Source organism: Hylobates moloch, unplaced genomic scaffold (assembly GCF_009828535.3).
Source record: "Hylobates moloch isolate HMO894 unplaced genomic scaffold, HMol_V3 SCAFFOLD_14, whole genome shotgun sequence".
Classification (NCBI taxonomy): domain Eukaryota; kingdom Metazoa; phylum Chordata; class Mammalia; order Primates; family Hylobatidae; genus Hylobates; species Hylobates moloch.
In genome coordinates this window covers 83,832,897-83,848,264 of record NW_026652289.1, presented here as the reverse complement: position 1 = coordinate 83,848,264, position 15,368 = coordinate 83,832,897, and the positions used below count along the sequence as shown (strand labels likewise).

General features: G+C 49.9%; 1 protein-coding gene across 1 annotated transcript in view; it reads right to left on the bottom strand.

Annotated features, from left to right (window-relative positions):
• Positions 1–6,446: 6,446 nt before the first annotated feature.
• Positions 6,447–15,368, bottom strand: part of OTUD7A (OTU deubiquitinase 7A) — a 392,070-nt gene continuing 383,148 nt past the window's right edge. The window contains exon 17 of the mRNA XM_032175334.2: positions 6,447–15,368. This exon is cut by the window's right edge and continues 1 nt beyond it. Coding sequence (XP_032031225.1) covers positions 14,640–15,368 — 729 coding nt within the window. The 3' untranslated portion in view covers positions 6,447–14,639.

The following is a 15,368-nucleotide window of genomic DNA, read 5'->3' as shown; positions in this document are numbered from 1 at the left end:
AAACCTCCATGGCGTCTTTGTCTGAGTTCTTGTCCTGCATCTGGGAAGAATGAGGTATGCAGACAAGTGAAGGGTGAAGAAGACGAAGAACTTTATTTAGTATTAGAACAGCTCAGAGCAGACCCACAGTGAGTAGCTCCTCTCTGCAGTTGGTCATCCCATCATCTCTCCATCCTCTGGCTGACCGTCCTCTGTCCTGTTCTGGCTGAGCCCAGGGCTGTTATGGACCTCAGAGGGGAGGAAGTGCGTGTTGACTGGTCCACTGGTGGCCATGGGTGGGCCGGAGGAGGCACCACAAGTCCCCACTCTGGTCCGTGGGACTGGTAACCCGGCCCCAGCCTTCAGGCCCTCCTTGACCTGAAGGTGGGGTCTTACAGGGACCCCCCCCACCGGACTTCTGCCCAGGCCTTCCGTTGCCATTCATGGCTCCAGGGCTTGGCCCCAACCCGGCTTCGAGATTGGAGCAGGTGCCAGAGAGGAGAGGGGCCAGGCAGTGGAAGCAGACACCCCCGAGCCTGCAGGGACAGAGGATGGGGGCCGAGGGTACAGGCTGCAGGGATGCCCCCATCCTGCACCTGGGAGGGCTGCAGCTGCACCTGGAGAGCTCCTGCCCCACCAACTTGGAAGGGGCGGGGTTCCTGCTTGTCCCTAGCTCCTTCCTGCTCTGTGGAGCGGGAAGGCCAGGTCTGCAGCCTCCGCTGTGCACCCAGGAGGGCAGCTCCTACCTGCTCCTGGCCCCCTCCAACAGCACAGGGAGGCTTGGATGCACAACTGCAGTTTGGATGGCTGTAGCCTCATCCAGGAGGGCGGGGCTCCTGCCTTCTTTGCAGCACAGGAGGCCTGGGTCTGCAGCCGTGGGTTGGGCGGCCACAGTGGCTTTCAGGGAGCTTCTGCCCCAAATCAGAAGCGCAGGGCTCCCGCCAGCTCCATGGAGTGTGCAGCCCCAGCCGCCTCCCTTCTGCAGCCAGCGTGATGGCAGCAGCCACTGCCATCACCTTGGTAAGACACAAAAGTAGGAGATGAACCCCATAAATGCTCGGGGGCTCACCCACTTGGTGAAGTGGCTGAGGATCCTGTGGAGCATTTCAGGACACCCCAAGAAAGTGAAAGATAAGTGGTCATGCCCCAAAACGAGGCATGTTGCTTGCTGAGACTTTTTGCATTTTGAAGGCATCCTATACATGATTTGGGGGTGCTATCCCAATGCATTGACCAGGGTGCCTTTAAGACTACCAGTTGCAGGTGGGGTCCCCTGGGCCTCATCACCCAACAGATTCAGTGGTGCTCAAGTGTTTGTGGCCAATAGCAACATTGCAGAGAGCTCCAGGAGGTGAACTGTAGTATTGAACTCCATATTCTGGAGCAAACCCATGCCTTCTTCTATATATAAATTCTGCTTTCTAAAAAGCAGCTCCCGGCTTACCCCTAGGTCCTGGTGAGGACTGAACAGATGACCGGGGACATCAGCTGACTCTGCAATACTAAGCTGGCCATCAAAGACTGGGTGTTACTCGACCCACCCATCCATAAGGTTGGGCACATGCAGCTGTCAGCTGTCATCAAGTAAAGATGGGGTATGAGAGGATGGGTTGGAGAAAATCCATACGGCACGTGTCAGTGCGTGAGCAGGTGGCTGAGACCCATGTGACATGCACTCCTGCTTGTGTTGACTCCTCTCTCAATCTATGTCTGTGGCTCACAGAAACTCCCATGACCAGATGGCTGAGACCTGCCTTCAGATGGTTCTCTGGGATAGTGGGTACCAGCTGAGAGTGGGCCCTGGGAATTCTGGAGTGTCCTTGGAAGATGGCAGGGAAGGAGAATTGTCCCAGTAGATGGAGCTTGAACAGAACAAATGGCTCTCGCTTTCCTGGACCGAAAGACAGCCAGAAGAATTAACCTACACTAGTGATTCTCAGCAGTGGGTGCTCTCCAGCTCCAGTCCCCAGGGACATTTGGCAACGTCTGCAGACATTCCTTGATTGCCATAACTAGGTGGGGGTGCTACTGGCATCCAGTGAGTGGAGGTCAGTGTATTAGTCATGGTTCTCCAGAGAAGCATAACCAATGGGATATAGAGAGATATACAAAAACAGATTTATTATGAGGGATTCGCTTACATGATTGTGGAGGCCGAGAAATCCCACGAGCTGCACCTGCAAGCTGGAGGCCCAGGAAAGCCCCTGATGTAGCATCAGTCTGAACCCAAAGCTCTGAGAACCAAGGAGGCCAATGGTGTAAGTCTGGTCTGGGTCTGAGGGCTGGAGAGCCAGCGGAAGGGCAGGAGAAGATGGATGTTTCAGTTCAAGCAGCGAGTGTGAACTCAACCTTCCTCTGCCTTTTTGTTCTATGTGGGCCCTTAACGATTTGGATGAGGCCCACCCACATTGCTGAGAGCCATCTTTACTCAGTCTATGGATTCAAATGCTAATCTCTTCTGTAAACACCCTCACACACACCCAGAGATAATGGCTTACCAGCTAGCTGGGCATCCCTTAACCCAGCCAAGTTGACACATAAAACTAACCACCACAGTCAGCTAGGGATGCTGCTGAACATCTTACAATGCACACAGGACTGTTCCCTACAGAAAAGAATGATCTGTCCCCAAATTTCAATAGTGCCACTATTGAAAAAACATGATTTACACTGATTCATGGGCAGGTGAAAACAATTTGACTAGATGCTCAGAAACTTGGAAAGAACAAGATTCCAAGATTGGTGACAGGGAAGCATGGTAACAGATGTATGTATGGGAAGGTGGAGTAGGATGTATGTGGATGGATCGCTCAGAAGGTGTAAAGAGACTGGAGATATTTGGGTGGCATCTTTATGCTCACTAGGAGCTCCCTGTGCAGAGGAGGCTCTTGAGACTCAGGTGGACAAGAAAGCATGCTCTGTGATGCTAGCTGACCCTCCCACCAGCCATCCTGATGTTTATTCAATGCGCCCAGGACCAAGATTGCAGGGATGGAGGCTGTGAATGAGCACAATGACATGAATTTCCTCTTGCCAAGGCCAGCCTGGAGGCCACCACTGCTTTGCTGGAGTGATCTTCTGACAGCCTCCCCTGTGGTGCATTCCTGGGGAGGGCCAGCCAGATTCCTCTTGGCCAGCTGGACCCCTTTATAAAGGAAAATAATTTTCCCTCACTGGAATAGGTGTGCCCTGGATTCGGATTTGCTTTCCCTGTCTGCAATGCTGCTGCCAAAAGCCACTATCGTGGACTTAAAGGGTGCCTTGTTCATCGCTGTTGTATTCCACACAGTGTTACTTCTGATGAAGAATTTCAATTTTAAAGCAATGAGATCACGCACAAGGACTTCACTTACTTCACATCCCACTGACCCAGAAGCAGCTGGCTTGATAGTGCTGTGGTCCTGCCTACTGAAGACTCAGTTAGGATGCCAGCAGGGAGACAGCTCCCTGAAAGGTCAGAGTTCTACCTTACAGATGGAGTTTGGGATTTGAATCAGCAACTGCCATATGGTCTGCCATATGGTGGTCCCAAGGCCGGAACACATGGTCTGGGAAACAAGAGGTGGGCATATGAGGAGCTCTTGTCACTACGAAGCCTCGTAACCAAGAATCTGTACCTGCCCCTGCCCCACACCTCATAACCAAGAATCTATACCTCCCCTGCTCCACACTTTAGCGCTTTTCTGTTTTGTAGTTCTTACTTCCCCAGGGAGCTTCCCAACAGGCGGCACAGTGATTTCGCTGAACCTGGAGCTGAGACCTGGCCATTTTGGACTTCTGAGCTAGCTGAATCCATGCAAAGAAGGTCGTTACTCTATTGGCTGGGTGACTGAATGAGTTCTTGCTATGTAATGGGGGCCAAGAAATGATGTCTGAAATCCAGGGGACTCTTTGGGGTGCCTTTAATTTTGTCCACATCCAAAAATAAGTTAATGGTAAACGATGGCGGTGAACAAAAGGACTTGTGAGGACTCAGAATCTACAGGAATGAAAGTTTGGATTGTCCTTCAGGTAAAGAATCCCAACAAGCTGAGGTCTGCCTGAGAGCAAAGCAAACATGGAATGGTTACGGAAGAAGGGAGTTTCAAATACCAACCGTGCTCTGTGGCCAGCTTCAGTTCCAGGGGGCCTGCAGTAGGGAGGCATATTTGCCTATCTTTCTTCTTGCTCGGTGTGCGTGTATACACACATACATGTATGTACATACATGCATATGTGCATATATATGCATGTGTGTAGGTGGGTCAAGACACATAGGCACTTGCTCGTTCCTTTTGCTTCCAGTTTCTCTCAATGTTGTCTTAGCAACAGCTCTTCACTTGCTAGGTGCAGTTTGTTTCAATTTCATTTTTCCCCCCACATGAAAGAAGTGGCCAAATCACAGCCTCTACTGAGACACCAGCAACCCCTCCCTGGTGATCTGAGCCTAGCACTGTGAGCCTCCTCCTCTGGCCTCCTGAGGCACAGGCACCAGCTGGGAAGAGCTCCCTTTTCAAAGGTCTGACCTTAACGCGGTGGAGCCCCGCCCTCTTTGCTTTGCCCCTGACCCTGTGAGGGAGCTGCTTCCTGTATGTTCTCTCCGTGGGACCTGTATGTCTCCTTTTTGTGTTTTTTAGGATTCCAATACCTGTTTGACTAGTTTCCGATATTAAATTCTCTGTCAAAATAACTGAGGTGACTTCTGTTTTTCTAAATAATACACAGATTTTTTGATTTGGTGAGGAAACTTCAAGAGCCTTGAGTCGCTCATTTTACAGAAACCTGGGGCTGGAGGGGTGAGATGCCTTCCTCAAGGTCAATTCTGGGGCCAGCCCAATCCAGGGTTCCTACCACCATCCTATATGGTCTTCTGAGCACTTTTCAAAGCTTCAAATGCAGTATTTTGTCTTTCATATGGGATTCTCTGCCTGTCCTGAACAAACTAAGAACAGTTTCCTATTTCCTTGTGTAGAAAAACATTAGAGCCAGAAACGGATGGTCCCATTGGCCTTAACAGGATTCCATGGGTATGTAGTGGCCATTGCTCCAGCAAATCTCACAGCCCCGCCAGGTACCTTTCCTGTCCTTCTCCCATCTGTGCTAACTCACCCCCCACCTGGAGCCAGATGGACTTGTGTGTCACCTTCCCCCAGACTCTGAGCTCCTCCTGGGCAGGGGCCTTGCCCATTCCTTAGGATGACAACGTACTCTGATGCTGGGAGCACAGACCCTCGTGTCAGACACACCTGAGCTGGAATCCTGGCTTTATGACTTACCTCACCAAACCTTACTTTTCTTGTCTACAACACAGAGATTTTGCTATCTCACAGGGTTGTTGCATGGATTGAATTCCGCTAGGCACAGAATGTGCCACCCCCCAATGATGCCTATTCAGTGTGTGAGGTCCTGTCATTACCTCCTCCATCAGTCCCAGTGCATGGCACACAGTGGGTTGGGACTGAGTCCTGGGTGCATCACACCTTCTTTAGACAGGCTGCGGCCTGGACCCCACCCACAGCCTCCTGAGGGGGGCTTCTTTCTTTTACAGGGGCAGCGCCTCTCCTCCACAGAAGAGCGCTCACAGATAAAAAATTCACGGCAAAATCCTTCTCCTCCTCCTCTATGCTCCCAGCTGCCATTCTCTCGCTTATGGTTGCAACCTCTGGTGAAGACATGTTAAGGACAACCTTATTCAGCTTTTGATACAGTTTGGCTGCACCCCCACCCAAATCTCATCTTGAATTGTAGCTCCCGTAATTCCCATGTGTTGTGGGAGGGACCTGGTGGGAGATAATTGAATCATGGAGGCGGTTTCCCCCATACTGTTCTCGTGGTAGTAAGTCTCATGAGATCTGATGGTTTTATGAGCCCTTTCACTTGGCTGTCATTCTCTCTTGCCTGTTGCCACGTAAGACGTGCCTTTTGCATTCTGCCATGATTGGGTGGCCTCCCCAAACTCGTGGAACTGAGTCCATTAAACCTCTTTTTCTTTAGAAATTACCCAGTCTCTGGCATGTCTTTATCAGGAGTGTGAAAACAGACTAAATACAGCTTTCATCCAGATAGAATGTGTCACGGTCATTTTAGAAAGGAAAGAAACTATTTTCCTCTTATATGAATGAAACTTGGCCAGTTGTGCTGGCTCCCGCCTGTAATCCCTGCATTTTGGGAGGCTGAGGCAGGTGGATCACTTGAGGTCAGGAGTTTGAGACCAGCCTGGCCAACATGGTGAAAACCCGTCTCTACTAAAAATACCAAAAAAAAAAAAAAAAAAAAAAGATTAGCTGGGCATGATGATGCACACTTGTAATCCCAGCTACTCAGGAGGCTGAGACAGGAGAATCACTTAAACCTGGGAGGCAGAGGTTGCACTGAGCCAAGATCATACCACTGCCTGGGTGACAGACAGCTAGACTCCGTCTCTAAAAAAAAAAAAAAAGAGAATGAAATGGCGACAACTGGGTTTACATCTCATCTGGCTGGGAAAACACTTAAAACTGGTATGGCTGAGGGGTTGGGGGATGGGGGAGGGACAGCATTAGGAGATACACCTAATGCTAAATGACGAGTTAATGGGTGCAGGAAATCAACATGGCACATGGATACATATGTAACAAACCTGCACATTGTGCACATGTACCCTAAAACCTAAAGTATAATAATAAAAAAAAAAAACTGGTATGGCTGGATGCCTGATATAGTCCTCTTCCTCTTGGCAATAAAGCTTTTCTTAGATAGCATTTTACCAAGAACACAGGAGTCAGTGGGCAAATAATTGGACCAACCAATACTTTACAAACATGTTAATTTTATTGAGTAGGCATCAAAGCTTCTCTCTGTGTCAGGTAATGGAGAAGCCATGTCACACAGATTACAGAGCTATTTTTACTTGAAATAATCTTTCATAAAAGAAAGAAATTAAATACAATTCTTCTATAAAAAGTGCAGTAGTCATTACTGGAAGTTTTCCAAAATGAAAGCAAGATTTACTACATATTGCAAAAATTGGTTTAGTGCTTTAATACTTTACAAAGTAATATCCCAACCACAGAAGACAGCTCTTACAATGGGTTTCTTCTCCAAGAATGGACCGGATTGAAAAGGATATTTGCATTGAATTGGAATTAACACCTGCAGGTAGAAAGGGGTTCTGCACAACTGGGTCAAAGTAATGTGATTGACGACCTATTTTTGCCTCAGTGTTTTCCTTTGTCCACAGTAATCAAAGAAAATGGGAGAAATAAAGCAACATATGTCATCCAAAAATCAGTCAAAGAAACCAAAAAAGAAAAAAGAAAGAGGAACATTCACTGACTTCATTAGGCCAAACGCACGTTTAATGGAACAAAGCAAATACAGGGTAAGGATGGTCCCTTGTTATAATTAACTTCAACAATCCTTGGTTAAAACAAGGCCAAATTCTCAAAGGTGATGGTGAATGGAGTTCAAACTCCGTAGATGAGGCAGTAACGGGTCACTAAGGAGCTTAGTCCCTCTGTGGACCCAGCTGACCCTGTTCCTTGCTCCTAACAGCGCCTTTACTTGTAGGACTAAGAGCCCAGCCTTTCCCACCTGGGGGCCCAGGGAAGACAAGCTCCTACTGAATGGTGACTGGCTCTGTCAGAGGTGGGGCTTGCCTCTGTGTGTACGGGGGCTGGAGGCCACAGCTGATCTCCAACACATGCTCATGGTGAGTTTCCTAGTTTTGGTCCTAAGTTAGTGGAGACAAGCTGCCCCACTCCCCACTGCCAAGTCATCATTCCATATCAGGTGTTTGGATTCCATTCCTGCAAGCGGGAAGAATGTGTGCATAAGAGCTGGACAGCCCATAGGGCCTGGGAGACCTCCAGAGATACCTGCCTTGGAGAAAGTTTGCATGGGCCAAGGGGGCAGACTCTTGGGAAGCACACACTCCCTCCCTGAGTGCTGGCAAGAGCAGGCCTCCAGTCTGTTTGGGCAGCAATGAAAGGGACACTGTTTATTTGGCAATTCAAGCACAGGAACGCACATGTGTGGGCCCACTCACTGCTGGCTGGACAGCTGCAGAGAGGGCATTACAATGGAGACCTTACACACCCTCCCATGAGGGACCTGAAAATATGGCATCAAGAGAAATGACAGCAAAACCACGGAAGTGGATTAAACAGAAGGATGACGCCTTTAACCAGGCCACAGTAGGACCAAAGTCCCATAAGAAGTTGTAACAGTATTTTGCCAACAACTCTTAGAAGAAAACGCATTTGGCCAAAGGACCTAGAAGTAAACACCAAGCTTAGGTAGTTGTGAAAATCATCTGGCAGGGGCAGGAAGGTCATTAGAGGACCCACGCCTCCCCTGCTGTGGGTGAGGCCACCTGCCAGCACTGGAGGGCCACCATGCTGGGGCCTGGGCCCAAGGAGGTGTGTTGCTTGGCTCTGTGGTGTCAAGGCTCTGACCTTCCAGTGCACCTCCACCAGTGGCCAATGGGGATATCCGGGGACCTTGGCTCTCTGGCCCTGCTGCTTCCAAATTTGTCAATGCAGTTACCCAGCCCTGTGCCAGTTCATGTCTGTGACAAGCTCCTCTTCCTCTGCAGCCTTGCTTTGGTTGCTGGAGGATGAGTCCTTCTAACGGTCAGGTGGACTTTCCCTGGGCTGGGCCATCTGCTGCCACCCGTGTTGAACTGGGAAGGACTGGGAGACACCTAAAGACTGATTACAAAGGATTCTCTGGAATGGTCCAGGTCTACAGTGACCTCATGGAGTGACGGGAACCCACTACTGTGCATCTGGCTGCGAGAGCTACCTGTAGAAAACTGTCTTCATCCCAGCTGGTTCCAAAATGCTCCCCTGCCAACAGTGAGCCTCGTGTTTGTGAGGTGGGGCTAGCAGCAGGGCAGGCATTCACTTGTCACCGCTGCTGCCCGGTGTAACTAACCATCTTGTACCCATAGGAGCCAGGTCACTGGGTCAGCTAAAGTTCTCACAATAATAGAACCTGGATTTGATGAAAGCTGAAATTGACATTTTCTGGCCTCTTAATAGTTTTCAATTTACTGATTTCATTTCCTTTTTTCAATAAATACTTATCCAGTGCCTAATACGTGTCAGGCACTGTTGTAGGCACCAGAATACAGCAATGAGCAAGACATATAAAAGTTCCTGCCCACATAGAGCTTACAGTCTATGGGAGATGGGGAGGCGAGAATCAAATAAATGGATGAATGATTAACATCTACAGCACTCAGATGGTGATAGGTGCACAAGAAGAAGATGCAGAGAGGTGGGTAGGGAGGAGGGTGGGGCGTGTTGTCCTTTTAAATAAAGAAGTCAGGGAAGGTCTCGTTGAAAGGTGACATTGGAGCAAAGACTGGCAGGTAGTGAGGGGTGAACCATGTGGCTCTCTGGGGAAGAATGTTCAGGTAGAAGGAATGGCATGTGCAAAGGCCCTGAGGCAGGAGGGTGCCTGTGACTAGAAATGGCAGGAAGGCCTACATCCCAGGGCAGAGCAGCAGGCAGAAGTAGTACTGGGGTGGGAGAGGCCTTTGTAAGGACCTGGCTTTTCCTCTGCCATGGGAGGCTGTTTCTTCATTTAAAGTAGCACTCCAGTGTCTGCAGATAAATTCTAAAACAGCTGGTTTCACTAATTTGTCCTCATTAAATAGGTTGCTTTGGTCTTGAATAAATTCAGCCTATATTTACTCTTAAAACCAAATGGTACTCTTTGCCTTATGTTAAACTAACAAATTATGTGTATATATATATCCTTGAGATGCTCTTTGGGAGGAATAAAAAGATATAAGCAATGTGCATCATTCTGTATGTACATAATGAGGATTAGTGAGGCCCCCTTTTTTGGCAAGATTAAAATAGCAAAAATGCAATTTTCAACAAATTATTTGGCAAAATAAATAGAAACAGTAACATTACTAGCATGGTTGGAGATGATGGCTTCAGTGCTATTCTACAATTACGTGTGTCTTCGGCTCAGCCTGGTGGGGCCAAGTTCTTCATACTGCACAGACTGCACATAACTGTTGTTCCCAAGGGGTCCCTGCAGGGCATCTCCCTCGCTCTTTTCTGCTGGGGGTGCAGTGGGGAGGAATAATAGATCTTTTGGCAAAGAAGGGACCCGCATAACTGCTAACAGCCCAATTTGCACAGTGCCCAGAGCTGTCTTTCGTGACAGAAGCTTGCAGAGTGGTCCAGCCTGGATGTGCCGCAGGGCTTCCTGGGGTGAGCGTGGGGGGTTCTCCCCATGGCGTGTGCTGGCCTCTCTATCATGAACTACCCAGGACCCACTCCAGTGAGGCAGCACTGGCAGAAATACACTCTGGGCCAACAGACCCAGAGCTGTGGAGACGACACGGGCAACAGGGTGGACTTGAATTAAATAAGAACAAAGCTGAGCGCTGGTCACTGCCCCGGCCAGCCACACTGAAACAGGCCAGCTAGAGTTTAGAGTCAGGAGTAAATGGGAAGGTGGTGCCTCAGATCTCCAGAGAGCCACCACTTTAAGGCGTTTTGGAAGGGGCTACCTGCTCCCTGGCATGCCAGCCACCTCTGGGCCCTTCATACGGTGTGTCTGTCCTCAGCTGGCAGCAGAACCGGACTCAACTAGAGCAGGGGCCGCCTCTGCAGCCCAACGAGGATGAAGCCAGAGCTGGTAAGGTCTGTCTGACCCAGCAGGGCTCGCTCAGCCACAGAAACACACTTCTTCTTATTTATTAGAAGCACTGAAGAAAGAAAAAGGACAGAACACTGGGGGTACTTAATTTGTAAAGTCCACACCAAGATGAGGAGAAAAAGAATCATGTCCATAAAGAAAGGAGCCCCAAACATACAGTAGATGCCTTCAGCTTTTACTCCAGGTCTCTTAGTAAATAAAAGACTCACATGGAATGGAACTTACACACATGGATTTGGAAAAGTCTGTTTTTCCTTGTACAAATTTCCCACCACTGATAAGTACAGCCCTTTTATCTTAACTAATGGGAAGTATATTTTGTTAAGTTTATTTTTGCAAAGTAGAATAGTTTGCAAAATAAGTTTTTGTGGACACTAAATGGGGGGGGTGGGGTGGGCGATGGACCCTTGACCCCTCCCCAGAGACAGGACGGGCACTGCATGGAGGATGTCCACACCCTGAGGTGTGCGCCTGGGGGGCATGGAGGGTCCTTTTATCTTCAGCCCCCCAATTCTTGACAGTAAGCTACGAGAAGTAGTAAATTAAATCATTTGGGAAAACATTCGATTTGTAAAGTAATAGATTCAAATGCCACTGGGTGGTAATAGGTAAGAAAAAGCCCACAGTAATTTAGTGAATACAAAGTATTCATTTAAGAGGAAAGGTACAGTACCAAAATCCATGAACAGAAAAAAGGAAATCAAGCTTTCAATAAAAAAAGACATTGATACATTCCCACTTTCAAAAGGTATTTGAACAAGCAGCAAAAAGCGTTTAACCCCCCGGAGCCCATAGCACAGCTCCTTCCCACCTCCAGTTACCCTTCCAAGGGACAACCCTGTGACAATAAAGCGTGCAAAATATTGCTCTGTGGCATGTTCTGAAAATAATACAAAAATAATTTTTATAGTACAGTTTAAACTTGTCTTGTAAAATTTCAACGTAACACAGCATAAAATCTACAAACAAAATACACTGAAAAACACCTTCCCTTAACAATATATTAAAAAAATCATTTACCCAGATAACAAATGTGCAGGAAATGTAAAGTAAATTTCTGAAATAACCTTCGCAGGGGTTTAGAAGTATCTTGGATCCTCTGGAAACCTGCAGTCCCTTGGAGACACCTGTTCTTTCTAGAAAGGGAAGTGTGGCCAGATCAGGTGGGGAAGGCTGCTCTCCGGCAGGGTCAGCTAGGGCAGCAGGGCCATGCACCCCGGTGGGACTCACCTTCTTCCCTTTTTCCCTGCTCTGCAAAGGGCCCTCATGCCATGGAACATGAGGGAAGCCCTTGGCCCACATACAGTCAACACAGTTTTTATTAGTTCCTGGCCAGCCTGCTGAAGTTGGTCTGCAGCCAGGGACGAGGTCTAAACGCCTCTTCTCAAGGAGCATGCTGTCGGTGCACGGGACTAGCACATTTAATATGACCATCGGCTCTCTCCCCTTTGCATTTTTAATACTGTTTAGAGAAAGGATGGATCCAGATCTCTCACAAAAGGAAATGGCTATTCCTAAGTCATGTGGACTGAGTGGTAATGTATCAGCCTGGAGCAGGTGTCTACAGGCGTCTGGCGCCTCGTTACCACACTGAGAAGCTGGGGCGCAGGATGCAGCCAGTGGCTTTATCTCAGGCTCTCATTTAGGGCACATCTGTCATCAGATGGTGATGGGTGGAGGTAACTTAGAAATGCAAGGGTAGAATAGGTCCTGGTGTTTTGATAATTACGTACTCTGCCTGGTTTGGAAGGTTTTCCTCTATTACAATGGACTGTTTTTATTCTCTCTCTTTTTTTTTAATTAAACAAACCTGGCAGATAGTGTGAGAAAGAAAATATCTGAATTTGCATAGCCAGTTTTAGAAATTTCTGGTTGGCTGTTTTTACATTAAAAAATGAAAAAAACAAGCAAGCAAGAAGTGACTTTATGCCTCCTTGACATCTTGTGCATACGAGTTTGGTTTCTGAATGGATTATTGAAGCATTTTTAAGGTTGGGTGTCTCAATCTTTTAAGAGTGAGGAGCATGAGGAGTGGCCGGCATTCACACCTAAAGGAACGCTTTCTGTGACCCCACAGCTTTGGATGCCAAAGCAGCTGCTCAGCGTGACACAAAGAATCAGTCCAGAAAGCTGCCACAGACCCTCTCCATGAGATTTTTTTAAAACCACTTTTGTTTTCTGAGTAATAAAAGAAACCCCAGTAATAGTAGGGACATGGATGTTAGTACAGTAATTATCACACATTGAAAATATTGTTCAGCAGGAAAAGTAAAACTTTCAAAAAATTTCTTAAAGATCCTATTTAATAAATAATTTTTGATTTAAGGAACCACTTATGCAAAACTTGAACAAATTACTGAAAACTCCACCTGCTGTGGAATAATTAAAAACAAAAAGGCATTACTCACAGGAGATACTCAATTATTTTATTATAATTTCTCAAACAAGTAAAAAAAAATCCCCTCTCCCCCCCTTTTTTTTTTGTTTTTGCTGCTCTTTAGTTAGGGAAAAAAGCATCGTTTCTAGAGGAGAAGCTGGCTCCAGTGAAGAGATGGTCGACCTCCTGCTTTTTCTGAGGATACACTCACAGCAAAGCCAGGTGCTTTCTCCTGTCCTAGGATTATTAGAAGCTATTCTAAGGCTCTCACAGGTTTTATAGTATTCTTTTGTTAGTGAGGATTTTACCCATCTTATTCTCATTTCTTGGAAACAAGCTCGTTCCTTAGTGAGGCAGATTTAGCTCCTCAGTGTCCTTGGCCAAGAACGGTGTTCTCCGGAGGTAATCTTGGAAGGAAGAGGCTGCATATTGCTGCTCAAAACAGGGTAGCTAAGGACACATTTTTTTTTTCCTCAAGAAATGTAGGAGGCACCAAAAAAGAGACCGCTCAGGGATCGGGCTGCTCCCTCATTGTGTCACGAGACGGAGGCAGGGTCGTCCTGCCCCGTGGAGAGGCCACGATCACAGTGAGTCCCTTTACCTGGCTGAACCCAGACAGATGCAGGTGTGGGGGTGGGCTTCCTTCCTGGTTCCCCCAGCCCCTTCCCTTTGGAAAGAGCAGCAGCCTAGTGGGGGCTTACACAGTGACCAAAAGGTCAATTCCTCGCTGTCTCCTGGGGCACCGATGGTCACCGCCCAGGGGCCCGCCAGCGACAGTCCACTGTGGAAGTGCCTTCAAAGCAGAAAAGTGAGCAGGCTGTCCTATCTGCTCCTCTATGAGCAAATCCAAATTGTGGGATGGGAACCCTGCTTTTTGGACCCTAGGTGTCTTTGGAAAGCTCCTGTCACCTGAGCTGCGCGGCACTGGGAGCCATCGCTGTACCTCACCGCGCCCGCGAGACGGGTGGTCCAGTGCCCTTTCCACGGCCGCCCGCGGCTTGGATGGCAGTGTGAATGGTGCTTGAGCCGGGGCTGGGGGAGGAGGTTTTGCTTATGAAATGGAGCTGTGTGTTTCTAAAGGGCCACAGTGACCACACGGGCGTCAGCCGGCGGCCAGGTTCCCGCCTTCTCCTAGGCCCCGGGATGGGAGGCAGGTAGAGCCCGCAGAGGAGCCTCCACCGCAGCCCCGGGTGCGCGCTCGCTCTAAGCCCTGGGTACTACCAACCGCGCACAGGGGACCGCTACCTGGAAGAAATCATCGCTAGGTTAGGAGGAAAAAAAAAAAAAAAAAAAAAGCATGTAAAACACTCCCTTCTAAAAACAAAGGGCTGCGAATTTCTTTATTTCTCTTATTGAGGAACAAAAATACTCTTGCAATGGCTATTGAGTTTCCACAGGTACGAGGCAGATACTAGGCTAGCACACCCACTTCCAACAGTATGACTTGTTTCCTATCCGTCTACTACCTGAGTGGCGTCAGTGTAGGTTCAGGCACCATTAGGAACGTTTGACCAAACACGTACACGGCACTGACAGAGGAGGCGCCGGCCTTCCGGTGGACCAGGGCATGTAAAAAAGACACCGACACAATGGAAAAGAAATCCTCGAAGGTAGAACCTCGCCGCCCGCGCCGCGCCGCTCAGGGCCGGGCCCCGCGCGCCTCGCGCCGCCGCCGGAGCTCCTCGCGGTAGCAGTAGGAGCAATAGTGCTCGGTCTCGGCGCGCCCGTAGAACGCACAGTTCTCGCGCTGGCAGCGCCGCTGCGCCGGCCCCGGGCCGCCACGGCCGCACTCACCGTTCGAGCGCGCGGTCGGCGCGTCGGCGTCGGCGAACTCCAGGCCGTCGCGCGCGGCGCCGAAGCCGTTGGTGTAGGTCTGCGACTTGTGCTCGGCCGCCCCCGCCGCCCCGGCCGCGCCCGGTAGGGCCCCAGGCACCGCGCGCGCCAGCGACTCGACCGTGTTGACGGTGCGCAGGGCGGCGGCGCGCGCCGGGCTGTAGCTCTGCGACGACAGCGAGCGGTTCTGCTGCGGGTACGTGGCGCACGGCCGCAGCGCCCCCACGGCCGGCGCGCACGCCTCGTCCCGCGCGCCCGACGCCTGCACGTGGATGACGCTCTGGCGCGCTGGCGCCGGGGGGCTGCGGCCAGGGACTGGTCCGCTGGCGCCCGCGCGCCGCGCGCCTCCCCCCGGGGAGGCCGTGCCGCCCGCCGCCGCCCGCGCCGCCCGCCCTGCCGCGGGCCCGGGGCTCGGCCGCTCCTTGAGCTTGAGCACCAGCTGCGTGGGCGGGCCCGGAGAGGCGCGCTCCGGGACCGGCGCGCCCTCCGTCTCCGGTCTGCGCGGCGGCCGCTTGGCCGTGGAGGCGGCGGCGGC